The following is a 13,585-nucleotide window of genomic DNA, read 5'->3' on the forward strand; positions in this document are numbered from 1 at the left end:
AATAAAAAACGTGAAAACCAAAGAGTATCCCTCTCTCCATTCTACAATGCCACCATTTACACACACTAAAACACATACACAGGTTGACTTTCTCCTTCTCTCATGGCGGCATCCAGTCGCCACCGGAAATTTATGGAAGACACAACCAAAGCCACCGCCATAGATCGGTATTGTACGACTCAGTGTAATCTGCCTCTGAATCCTACAGGCGTTTGCGTGTCCACTTGCCACTACATATGTCCTTCCATTTGTCGCGTCATCGACTCGTCTCCTCCACCGTCGTCGTCGTCGTTTTCGCCGGCCAACAGTCCTTACCCATCATTACCGATCACTAAACATCACCATCCACCACTCTCTCTACCTCTCAGAATCTCTCTCATCTTCCTCTTCGTCACGTTCTCCCTCTTCTTCCTCTACACCCTCTGCAAACTCTCTGTTGTGTGGTGCCGATCCAGATGCCACCGCACTCCGCCGCCACCTTCTCCGGAAAATTATGAAACCAATGATAACGAATTAGTAGATCACCCCATCTGGTACATCAGGAGTGTCGGTCTTCAATCATCGGTGATAAACGCCATAGCCGTTGTGAATTTCAGCAAAGATGACGGTGTTGTCGAGGGATCTGATTGTTCTGTTTGTTTGAGTGAATTTGAAACCGACGAGACGCTTAGATTATTACCCAACTGTAAACATGCTTTTCACGTATCATGTATTGACACATGGCTCAGATCACACACAAACTGTCCTTTATGTCGTGCCGCAATCGTCAATAACATCGTCGATTCGCCATCGCCGGAGCTAAACACCGATGAAGTTGGGCTAATGGGAGAACCGGATTTAGGGATCTCACTTCCTGTGGACGATAACAGAGGAGAAGCTAGCGAAAGTGCTGAATTGAGAATTGGGGAAACAGATGAAGAAGATGCAAACAGTATAACAAAGGCAGAGGTGTTGATCATCAGAAGGTCAGTTTCTGTAGATGATTTAGAAGTTTCTGATCATCATGAGATTCCAATTCAATCTGTTGATGGCGATTTGGGAATCGAATTGGTAAAGATTGATCAAATAACAGATAACAATCATCCGATGAGAGATGGGAAGTAATCAAAATCAGAGTTTCTTAAAGATTTATGATCAGTGCTTCGATCAGAAGATCAATGGAAATCAACCCCAGATCGATTTGAAATTTGTGGCAACAGCAACCGAAGAGATAAACCCCAACATCAAGTTTTTTTGCCTTTGATTGCATCTTGTTCAAATTTCGATTTCAAAAGGCAATTGAGTTATGGTTGTTTCAAGTAATTATTGGGTTTTTATGCTCAAATTTCATGCCATTATTATGATTTATAATGGAAGTATCATCTAACCCAACTACAACTTAGGGGTTGTTTATCTAACGTTTATTCGGGTAAGTGAACATCAAGTTATATATCTTACCGGATGAATATGGTAAGGACCAAAAATCTTACCCGGTAAGAACGAGACAAAGACCAAGAGTCTTACCCGGTAAGTAAGGCCGACAACTCTTACCACGGTAAGCGCTTACCGAGTAAATTGTTGCGTACGATACCGTTTTTGTGGACTAAAATCTTACCTGGTAAGTAAATAATAGTGTTAAATTTACCGGTAAACGCTTACCGGGTAAGTGTTCGGTAAACGGCCTCTTAATCATGAATCTAATATAACACGATCTAAAATAAAATAACTATTGGAGTTGGGTGTGACCTTTTTCTTTTTATAGATTCCGAGTTATAATACTTCATTTTAGAAAAAATACAACATAACAGTTGAAGCTCTAAAATGGTTCAATATGGTTTTTCGTGTCAAATTAGACCAAACCAAAGTATTTTTTTATATGTATTTTTTTATTTAATCCACTCCACTTTCTAACCAAAGGATCTACATCCAACTCCGTTGTTTAGGATTGTTTATTTGAAACAACTCATGTTTTTTTCTATAAAATCACTTATCAACTTATTATAAGTCAGAATAGTTTAACTTCTTCAAAAACTCTTTATTAGCGGTTTGACACCGGTATAAATTGTTTATCCAAACACTCAAAAGTGCTTATTACCGGTGTCATACCGGAATAAGTCAATAAGTTGTTTTTATAAGCAATCTCAAACATCCCTAAATCTACAGAGCTTTCTACCTTGAGTTTGAAGTTATTTTAGTTCTAGATCTTAATTTATTTTAAATTTCAAATTTAATGCTATTATGTTGTGAATACTTCAAAATTGTTTGCTTCATTATTTGACTGGTTAATGGAATATGTTAATAAATTATAAATTTGTAATGAACCTTGTATATATTATTGGTGCTCTTAATTTATGGATTAAGTCATTTGAGGATGATTTGATTTCTTGAATTTCAATACTTTAGCGCTTATTCATTTGACTGTTTGGGCTACTCTGTATTGATAATATTTGTTAATTTTATTTGATATTATATTAGGGGTTATTTGGTAGTTGTTGAATGGTTTGGTGCAGAATAATTAAGTGGTCAGAATGATTAAGAGGCTCTCGTCATGTAGTGCAAAATGAAATATAATTGTTTGGTGATTATTTACAATGAAATTATGGAATTGAATGGTTAAGAAGGTCATGATGCAAAATTATTCAGAGGATTTTATAACAATTAAGAGGCAGATTTTTTTTTTTGCTAAACAAGATTCACCTCTTACTGAAACTATTAACAGATAAACAAACAATCTTTTTATTATGATAAAAAAATCATTCATTTTTCAAAATAAAACATGATAGTTTGTTTTTTTAAACAAATATCATATTATTTATAATAAAAATATAAAATTGAATATATGAAAATAAAATTATGCTTGTGGATATGAAATCGATAAAATGATTCGATTAGTACATAAGAGATAGAAAATCTTCCGAATATTATCAATAAAAGGGGAATTTGGTAAAAACAAAGCAAATATAATGGAGGGAGCTTCATAGTTGCCAATCTTCCAAATTCATTCTTATTCTGATGTATATATATATATATATATATATATATATATATATATATATATATATATAGGGAGTTTCGGGAAAAAAACATTCAAAAATATAAAAAACTGATGAACATCCTGATAATCATTCATCTGAATAGTATCACATGTGTATATAAGTAATTAACCTTGTTTCTTAGTTTTTATACACGTATGCATGTTATTCGCATGTGTATACCAGATAAATTTCTTATAAATTACGGATATACACATGTGCATACCGTTTAGATGAATGGTTACCAGAGTATTATTCTATCAGTTTTTCATTTTTTTTACGATTTTCGTTGAACATGACCCTATATATTATACATAAAAATATTATTTTTACTTTCTTATTCAAGCATCTAGAGTAGGGGTGTTCGCGGTCCGGTTTGGGCGGTTTAACCCCTCAAACCACAAACCAAACCGTAATGGCGGTTTATAAAATTTTCAAACCGAGCGGTTTGACATCAAGTGCTCAGACCGGTCAAACCAGACCAAGTAAAAGCGGTCTGGTCTGACCGGTTTAGGCGGTTTGGGCCTTTAATGGACTTTATATTAAACTTAATATATATATATATATAATTTAGAATTTTAGATTAAGTATCCATTTTAACAAAAAAATATCTAATCAAATAAATGTAATAATTAAGCAGTTCTTGAGTATAAAGTCGAGGCAATCTAAAGTACAAACATATAAAGATATAACATATTAGAAAACAAATAAAATAACAAAATTACAACTCTACTGTGAGTATTGAGTAACAAAATTCACGACTTCACAACCTTCAATGATTCAATTCTTAAGTCTTGACCAAACAAAATAGAAGCCAAATCTAAGTTGGTTGAATCACTTGGTTGATGTCTTGATAATGTGCGCCGAAATCAAACCATGGATTAGAAAGATTAATAGATTAATTGAGTTTTTGAGGGATTTCAAAATTTGGAGACCGTCAATATCAAATGTGTCGATATATTCAATGGTTTAATGGTTTTAGTCGTCGATTTTGATTATGTTAATTTGGGTCATAGTCAATAAGTTAAAAAAGTTGGGCTTGCTAATATTAAAAAAAAAATATATATATATATATATATATATATATGGCGGTCGGTTTGGTCTAAACCGCCCAAAAAAGTTTCCAAACCGCAGACCGGACCGGACCGCCCGGTTTTGCTATTTTCCAAACCAGACCGGACCACCAGACCGCTCAAACCGCCAAAAACGATCCGGTTTGACTTGGTTCGGCCTGTTTGAGCGATCCAACGGTTTTTTTGAACACCCCTAATCTAGAGGACATGAGGTTCTTAAAAGAACCTTTATACAATGATAATTCTTACAAGTCATTACACTTTTTGACCATCTCCAATGAAGGTTCTTTTAAGAATCTCAATTTTTTGTTGGCACCTCATATTCAACTTATCAAATTAGAACTCTTCAAAAACTACAAAATAATAGTTTTTATAGGAACCTGTTTTTTATAAGTACTACTGATTTTTTTAACATCAATAATTATTATATTAATATACAATAATAAATATAAAGTGAATGAAATGAAATAAGAAATAAGTAAATTCTATGAAATAAGTAAATACAAAATTATTCAGAAAGTTTTAGAACCATTAAAAAATAATATTTTTTACCAAACAAAATTCATCTTTTAACAATTCAAAAATTATCTGTTAATAAAACTATTAAAAGATAAAACAAACAACCCAGGTGTTATAATAATCTCCACAATAATAGTTTTGGTAATACAATTATAGCATGCCATCATGCAAATACAAAGGTGTCAAATAGTTATTGGCGGGAACCATGGTGTGTATGGCTAAACACTTCCAAGTGTTCTTCCCAATTTCCCAATTCACTTTTCTGTCCATTTATCTGCCCTAAAATCTCCTCTTCCTCCATCCACTTTCTTGCCTTCAAATATGTGCTTTTTTGCTTCCATGGAATGGTGCCAATTTCTCGGCGATTGAATTGATTTCTGCACCCAAACACAGGTAAAACTTGGATAACCTTCATTTCTCTTTTAGGGGTTCTTTCATTTCTCTCTGTGTATAAACCATCGGTGATGTTTAACTGGTTTTCGACCATATTTGATTTGATTTTCTTCCAGATTTTTGATTAAATTGTATGCAAATTATTTTAATTGGAAATAGGATCTCTGTAATTGTAACTCAGCTAGTATCCGAAAGCAGTTTAGAAGATGCATTTTGACTTAGATAGTCAATTCAGCTAATTTAGCAGCTGATTTTTGTGGCTTAAGGTTTTCATCATGACCACTGATAGAAAGAAGTTTGATTTGAAAAACGTAAATAGGTTTTGGTTTTTCGAATGGGTCCATAACCGTTACCATTTCGGTTTTGAAGATTAGATCCAGAGCAGATGAACTTAAACTATTCATAATGAATTAATAGTGAAAGTACATGATACTGTTGATGAATAGTGTTCATGGGTATTAAGGTATATTCACACTGAATAGAATTTAGAATATATCTGGTTCATAAATCAACTTTCCCATAACGATATGTATATATAATCTTTGAGGAAAGTCAAAATGAAAACCGTAAACTAGTTTTCATGTGTTGTTTCACATAAAAAAACATTCAAGACCGTTTTATGTGTGAAAAAATACTGAATTATAGCTTAAAATCAAACTCGTTGAATGGTTTAGATTAGTTTCCACGGGTTTGCAGCGTATTTACGCTTTTCGTTTAATTGTTACTCTATTTTCTTCTTGTGTGGGAGATCCCGCTAAGAAGTACTCCGATAACGTTTTGCAGAATTCATCGAGAAGATGGATTCACAAACGACAAGCAACGAACAAGCAGAATACATCCATAACAAGATGAACAGAACCACAAAGAAGGCCCTGCTTGCTTTAAACTGCATAATGCTAGCCATAGGAAACTGCGGTGGCCCGTTGGTTCAACGCCTCTACTTCATAAAAGGCGGTAAGGAAATTTGGATATCAAGCTGGCTACTAACCGCCGGTTGGCCGTTTCTAATCCTCCCACTAATCCTGTCGTTTTTGTACCAAAAAAGAACCGGAAGAAACGACACTAAGCTTTTTTCTTTGAAGCCAAATCTCCTATTCCCTTGTGCTGTTCTTGGAGTCTTAACAGGTTTGGACGATTATTTAGCTGCTTATGGCGTTTCCCGCCTTCCCGTTTCCACGTCTGCTCTTATTATCGCCACCCAATTGGCATTTACTGCTGGATTCGCGTTTCTTTTGGTTAAACAGAAGTTTTCTGCTTTCACGATTAATTCGATATTTTTGTTGTCTATTGGTGCTGTGATTCTTGGTCTTCATTCCAGCACTGATCGGCCTGCTCACGAATCAAGGATGAAGTATTACGAGGGGTTCTTTATGACACTTGGAGCGTCGGCTTTGTATGGGTTTATCCTGCCGTCGATTGAGTTGACTTTCAAGAAAGCTAAGCAACCGATTACTTATTCTTTGGTGATGGAGATGCAGATCGTTATATCGTTCTTTGCAACTGCCTTCTGCACCATCGGAATGCTGGTCAACCGTGACTTCAAGGTAGATCCCGTCTTAGAGCTACCTAATAGAATACTTAATAGGACTTAAATTGATAAGACCAACGACTTTGAGTTATATACAATGGTGTTACAATAAATTCTTCGAATAAAGTTTTTTAAGGACACTTTCTTATGTCCTATTAGATTCTCGAACTTCATCCATGAAAAACTTGTCAGGTTGTCTAACGACTTATTGTAACTCCATTGTATATGATACATAGTTGTTGAATACCGAAACTTAAATCCCCATTAAGTGTCTATTAAGTCGCCCAAGAGCTGTTGGACGTCCTAACAGACTCATTTTGTTGTAGCGATATATTTTGCAAAGCATGTTTCGAACCTCGTAAGATCTCTAGATTGAATCATTTGTGTTGAATGGTTAGGCAATTCCTCGAGAGGCGAGGACATTTAAGCTCGGGGAAGATACATATTACGTGGTTCTGATGGTGAACGCGCTTTTTTGGCAATTCTTTTTCTTGGGAGCAATCGGAGTCATTTTCTGTGCCTCCTCGTTGTTGTCTGGAATAATAATCGCTACATTGCTGCCTGTAACAGAGTCTTTAGCTGTTTTGTTCTTCCATGAAAGATTTCCCGTGGAAAAAGGAATTTCGCTTACGTTATCTCTTTGGGGTTTCCTTTCCTACTTCTATGGCGAGTTTCGACGTATGAAAAAGACCTACAGCAACGGCGACCTTGAGGTAGCTTGACACTAGCCAATCGTATGTAGCTTGTATGTATATATCCAAATGAATAGCTGTGTAAAATAACAATAAACAGTTGGTTTTCTAGACCAGTTTATGTACACTCGCTAATCGTTCGGTCGACCAAGAGAATCTTGAAGTCGTCATAGGCGAACCTTCATGACCAAAAAGTTCGTAAATCAGAAAATGTGTTGAATATCAGGTTATATAAGTAGGAAGTGAAAATGTGGTCAGGATGGCCGAGTGGTCTAAGGCGCCAGACTCAAGTTCTGATCTTCGGAAGAGGACGTGGGTTCAAATCCCACTTCTGACAGGTTTTTTAAAATTCTATTAATCATTAATTTTAATTAATTAATTTAATAAATCAAATATTTTATGATGAATTAAAAAAAAGGAAAATAAAAAGAGAGGTCAGTTGTCACAATAAGAATAAACGAGAGGGGCAGATATCTGACGGGTGGGGACAGTTGCATTATGGGATGGTAAACATGCATGCGTGGTCGTTTTGATCACGTGTAAGGTGGCATCCACACGTTCCTATCATATCAACCACACATACAAACACCTCTATCCATCAAACAACTCGCCTTAAATGTATTTGTTTTGGAGTTCTCCGTGGTTTATATGTTTTAATACTTTGGGTTTCTATTTTAAAATATCTATGGATTATGTTTTTATGATTTGTATTTTATAATATATTGGGTCTCAAAATCTAACTATGTAATATCAGCTATGTAACATACACTTAGATAAACAATTAGTTACCTTTATTTTTTTTGGGAAAATTGTAACAAAATGAAACCAACTTTCACGTAATTCGTATTTTAGGGAACCAACTTACACCTAATTCCTATTTTGGGGAACTAACTTGCAAAATAATTATAAAATTCGTTTTTTTCCAAAAATTAATGCAATAAAATCTATTTTTCATTTCAAATCTCGTTTTTTTTAACTCAGATATCAAATTGAACATTTAAAAAAAACCCAAATTACCACAATAAAAATTGTTTTTTACTAATGCAAAAAAATCAATATATATTAGTAAAAAATAATTTTTATCGTGGTAATTTGGATTTTTTTTTTAAATGTTCAATTTGATATATGAGTTAAAAAAACGAGTTTTGAAATGAAAAATAAATTTTATTGCATTAATTTTTGGAAAAAAACGAATTTTAGTTATTTTTCTATAATTATTTTGCAAGTTGGTTCCCCAAAATAACGATTTTGAAAGTTGGTTCCCCAAAATGGGAATTAGGTGCAAGTTGGTTCCCCAAAATGACGATTTTGAAAGTTGGTTCCCCAAAATAAAAATTAGGTGCAAGTTAGTTCCCTAAAATGACGATTTTGAAGGTTAGTTCCCCAAAATAGGAATTAGGTGAAAGTTGGTTTTATTTTAATGCAAATTTCCTTTTTTGTTTTTGGATTTCTTGCCTTTCAACCATCTTTCCTTTCCATTGCATTCACCTTCGGACCATCTATTAGGAGACACCAATCAAACACAATATTAGTCCCACACTGGCTAGACTGGACCATTTGAAGAGTAATTTAATGGATTCCACATATTCTCACACATAACCGAATGAAACACGATATATTTGTCTGTGTATTGCCACAAAGGAATCTAACATGCATGACCTTACCCCGCTTCAAAGAGTAGAGATGCAATATTGTTTTATCTTGTTTATCAATAGTTTCCCACGAGAGAGCACTATATAAATAGAACCAAGTACAAAAATGATATAACCAATGTGTGAAAACATCACACCCTTAGTCTAACTTAGGTTTCAAATACTAGACATGGGAATGAGACCCATCCTATTGAGGAACTAGCGTATCCGTTTCGGCAGGGACATGGATTCCCCACAAAACCGGGGATTATTGATGGGGATCTCGAAAAGTTAATATCAGGGACGGGGATGGGTAACATAGTCCCAGCTCCGCCTTGTCCCTGAATATTAAATATTATATATATATATATATATATATATAATATTAAATATATTATTTTTAAAAAATTAGATTTTATTAACTTTTAAATTTGGAAATAGTATTTTGAAATTTATTTTATACACATTTTTTCTGAGTTGTACATGATAGGCTAACTTCAACACTGTTCGAAAGACCCTGTTCAATATTTTGTCTAGCACGGGTTCTACCACATCTGCAACTAAGTGTTCTTGTTCATTCAATTCCCATCTCTCTCATCGGTCTTCCCTATCACCCAATACTCCAACCATGCATACAACATAACAAGTCTTATGGCTATTCCGTATTCTTTCAATTTTATCAAGACCTTCATGTTACACAACACCTATGTGGTAACTCTTCACCTTAACCACATTGTCTTAGATACTTAGATTTCTTATAAACCCCTCAAACTAACCGTTAAAGGAAAATGATAAAAAAAAAAAAACAAGAACCATAAAAGTTAACTCTTATGTTTTTTTTTTACATTTTTTACCGGGTTTTAAATGGGCTTTACCTGACCACCAAACCCAGTTTGACCAAGTGTGCATAACCGGTCTGTAATCTATCGTTAATGAAAAAGTAGGGATGTATGAGCTTTTGGGTTTGGACCAGACCCAATCAAGGTTCTTCGTGTAACCGGTCCTAGTCAGGTTGGTCCCGATCCTTGACCCATTTGTGCACCTCAATATAAAAGGTACACTTTTACGACAATATATGACTTGCCCAATATTAAATAATTTAAAAAAAAAAACATTAAGAAATAATTTCCAAAACCGTAATATTAATTATTTACTCCAATGGAACCCCTAAACACAATCGCGAGTATTATGTAATACTTAATTTTCTTATAAAATAATCCCTTATAAAAATTAGAAATTTAGTCCACGTGGTTCACACTTTTAACCTACATAGGAGTGTTTGAGATTGCTTATAAAAACAACTTATTGACTTATTCCAGTATGACACCAGTAATAAACACTTTTGAGTGTTTAGATAAACAGTTTATACCGGTGCCAAAACGGTAATAAGAAGTTTTTGAAGGAATTAAACAATTCTAACTTATAATAAGTTAATAAAGATTTTTATAAAAAAGTATAAGTTGTTTCAAATAAGTAATTCCAAACACCCCTCTAAAATTCCAAAATCAAAACAAAATTAAAAAGACTCCATTAAACAAAGGGCTATTTTGGGGTGTTTACATTTTTTCTAATTCTTTTTGATTTATTATTCATACGGTTTTGTCATTTTGTAAGATTACACCTCACCCCACCTTCCGCCTGGTCCACTTCACCATCGCTGTTCTTCACCATTTTTGTCGTTTAATCGAACCAATTGCACCATTTCCTAACATCAAAGAAATACATCTGCCCGTCTTTCCTCACATATACAGTTTCTGAAAACAGGTTCTCTAACCCAATGCCGTCGTCCACGAGTTGCACGTTTGCGCTCGTTATTTCAACATGTGCAGACATGTGAATTTATACTAATTTTGATTTTGGGACTAAAATGGTTCTTTTTTTAGGGTACTCTCGGGAACAGATCCAGTGGAGACGGAGTAAGGCCCGTAGCTCAGAGGATTAGAGCACGTGGCTACGAACCACGGTGTCGGGGGTTCGAATCCCTTCTCGCCCACAACCAGCCCAAAAGGGAAGGACCTTTCCCTCTAGGAGTAGGAAAATCATGATCGGGATAGCGGACTGAAAGTTATGGAACTTTGTCGAAATGGAATGTTTAGATTTTAATTTTTTGGTCACCACATGCACTTGCATTTAATATATGGTGTCTTTCATATCATTCCCCTCTTCAATTGAGTTCATATTTTATAAGATATATTATAAAAATAAAAATAAAAATAAAAATAAAAATTGGTATTTTTTGTGACAAAGTTCATAATTAGATTGGGACCCACAAATAGTCCTGGAAAGTAAATATACATCGTGGGGTTTCCATTTCATATTCCATTTAAAAAAACATTAATTAATTTTATTCTAAATTGACAGGACAAAGAGCCTTAAAATTCCCTTGCATTTGATATAGATATATATATATAGATATAGATAGTCAACCAAAATATCAAACTAATGGTTGATTTTAATAAATAAATTACTTGTGTACTCGTGCAATTTGGTGGAAGCTGTGAATTTTAACGATTTTGAAGTTTCATTGGTTTTATTAGAGAAGATTTAATGATGACATAAGTTACACTTGGTCTTTACATATCAATACAATTAGAATAAATAAGAGTTATGGTTTAAATTATATTCTATCGATGAAAAAAAATTGTATGACAGTTTATAATCCAATATATTTAAAATCCAACATATTCAAACGATTACACAAATGTGTTCGATTTACACCAAGAGCAAAGAATCAAGAGATTCGAGAGCGAGACCGAGAGTTTTTTTTTTTTTTTTATTAACCTGGATATCCAATCCGCTATGCGAGCCAACTAATTCCAAGGCAACCACCTGCTTTGCAGATAGCCAAGAGTCACCGTATTTGAACCTCCGTGGCCACAAGAGAATTTTTATTACCCCTTGAATTTGAACCTGAAACCTCCAAGTACTTTTGACCTTTGGAGCCAAACTCAAACCAATCAGGCACCACCCTTGTGGTTGAGACCGAGAGTTCTAGAGCAATTGATTGAGAGATGAATGAAACATTGTTTTAATGTGAGAGGTTTGAATTATTGTGATCATATCCATAAAAAGGTAATAAATATTATCTTCTCTTTTATCATAAAACATATATTCTCCTTAAAGGTTTTGTACCCAATTATTTCATGGATATAATTCATATATATATATACCTTAAAGTTGGTTTCCATTAAATTCTTTCCCTTTTTCCTCTCTAAATTTAACTAGTTTTTTAACCGTGCATTGCGTGGTAGCGATAATATCATCTTCAAAAAAAATGTTATAGACTAAATTTGAAGTACTATTCTAAAAAAATTTAGACAAATGTGAGTGACAACTACTCATTAACATTGAAAGTTTTTAAGAGGATTTGATAACAATCTTAAAACCATATGCTAATTTAAGTTATCTAACTATGCTTGAGAATCGTGTTGCAAAATACTCTACAAATGTTTGACTAATGTTAGTAGTTTGTCTAATTAGAAGTAACAGTTTTAATTGAAATCTCATCTAAGGTGACAAAATCACGATTTTAATTTTATAACAAATTTAATTGAAATCTCATTTTTGAAGTTACGACAAAGAAACGTTCTATAATATTTCAAGTGGAAATTAAAGGAGTGCGTAAGTTGTAGCAACAATAGTGGAAGTCCAATACGATGCATGAAGAACCACATCATCAAGCTAAGAAAATGGATTTTTCTGATAAAAATTAAAATTAATATCAAGTGGGGTCGATGACCCACATATCAGATATAATATTTGAATTGTAATTAGAGCGGTGTGTCAAACCGTGATAGTATTAACATCAAGACGACAGATAAATAATTACCTCATATTGTCAAATTATTATCATTGGTTTTACTTTTATATTTGCACTATAATTTTTACCATTTAGTTGGTTTCTTATACACCTTACTTTGTTCAAAAATTTTAACTCTTCATCAATGTGGGACAACTAAAACTCAACAACAATTCACCATTTGAGAATACACAATTCTCATGATGTCACCTCAATACCCAAGGTTTTCTTTTATATATATATATATATATATATATATATATATATATAAAGATAAAGATTTTTTCTATTTGATTGGTTTTGATCCCAACCATGGTTATAGATTTTAAAGAGGTCATCCAAAGTAAGACAACCCTAAGAGACAAACCTCATTAATCGACACAAAGGCACCATTCCATCTTTTTATACACTTCACCTTGTTCAAATCTTTCAACTCTTCACCAATGTGGGACAACTAAAACTCAACCACAATTCACCATTTGAGAATACTCAATTCTCATTGTACCACCTCAATACCCCCAAGGTTTTACTTTTATAATTCTCATGGTGCCACCTCATCACCCGAAGGTTTTACTTATATATATATATATATATATATATATATATAAAGATTTAATAATATAATATAATTAATTTTGCACTATAATTTTTATCATTTGGTTGGTTTGGTTCTAACCATGGTTATAGATTTCAAAAATAATCACTCAAAATAAAACAAACTTATAAGACAAACCTCATTATTTGACACAAAGGCATCCAATCCACTTTCCTTATAATAATATAATTAATTTTGCACTATAATTTTTATCATTTGGTTGGTTTGGTTTCTAACTATGGTTATAGATTTCAAAGAGAATCATTAAAAATAAGGCAAACTTATAAGGCAAACCTCATTATTTGACACAAAGACATCCAATCCACTTTCTTATACACTTCATT

General features: G+C 33.4%; 2 protein-coding genes and 1 non-coding gene across 3 annotated transcripts; all 3 read left to right on the top strand.

Moving 5' to 3' along the window:
- Positions 1-1,344, top strand: LOC112507107 (RING-H2 finger protein ATL54-like). Its single transcript, XM_025111535.1, has one exon. It carries the CDS (start codon positions 103-105, stop codon positions 1,102-1,104), a length of 1,002 nt encoding a protein of 333 aa, XP_024967303.1. The 5' UTR covers positions 1-102; the 3' UTR covers positions 1,105-1,344.
- Positions 1,345-4,808: 3,464 nt separating this feature from the next.
- LOC112507448 (purine permease 3-like) lies at positions 4,809-7,339 on the top strand. The gene is made up of 3 exons (XM_025112042.1): positions 4,809-4,996; positions 5,780-6,540; positions 6,923-7,339. The coding sequence occupies exons 2-3, from the start codon at positions 5,794-5,796 to the stop codon at positions 7,244-7,246; spliced, it is 1,071 nt and encodes a 356-aa protein (XP_024967810.1). The 5' UTR covers positions 4,809-4,996; positions 5,780-5,793; the 3' UTR covers positions 7,247-7,339.
- Positions 7,340-7,469: 130 nt separating this feature from the next.
- On the top strand, positions 7,470-7,553 carry TRNAL-CAA. Its single transcript has one exon. It is a non-coding gene; the product is annotated as a tRNA-Leu (tRNA).
- Positions 7,554-13,585: the final 6,032 nt, after the last annotated feature.

Source organism: Cynara cardunculus, assembly GCF_001531365.2.
Source record: "Cynara cardunculus var. scolymus isolate 2C chromosome LG 2, CcrdV1, whole genome shotgun sequence".
NCBI lineage: Eukaryota > Viridiplantae > Streptophyta > Magnoliopsida > Asterales > Asteraceae > Cynara > Cynara cardunculus.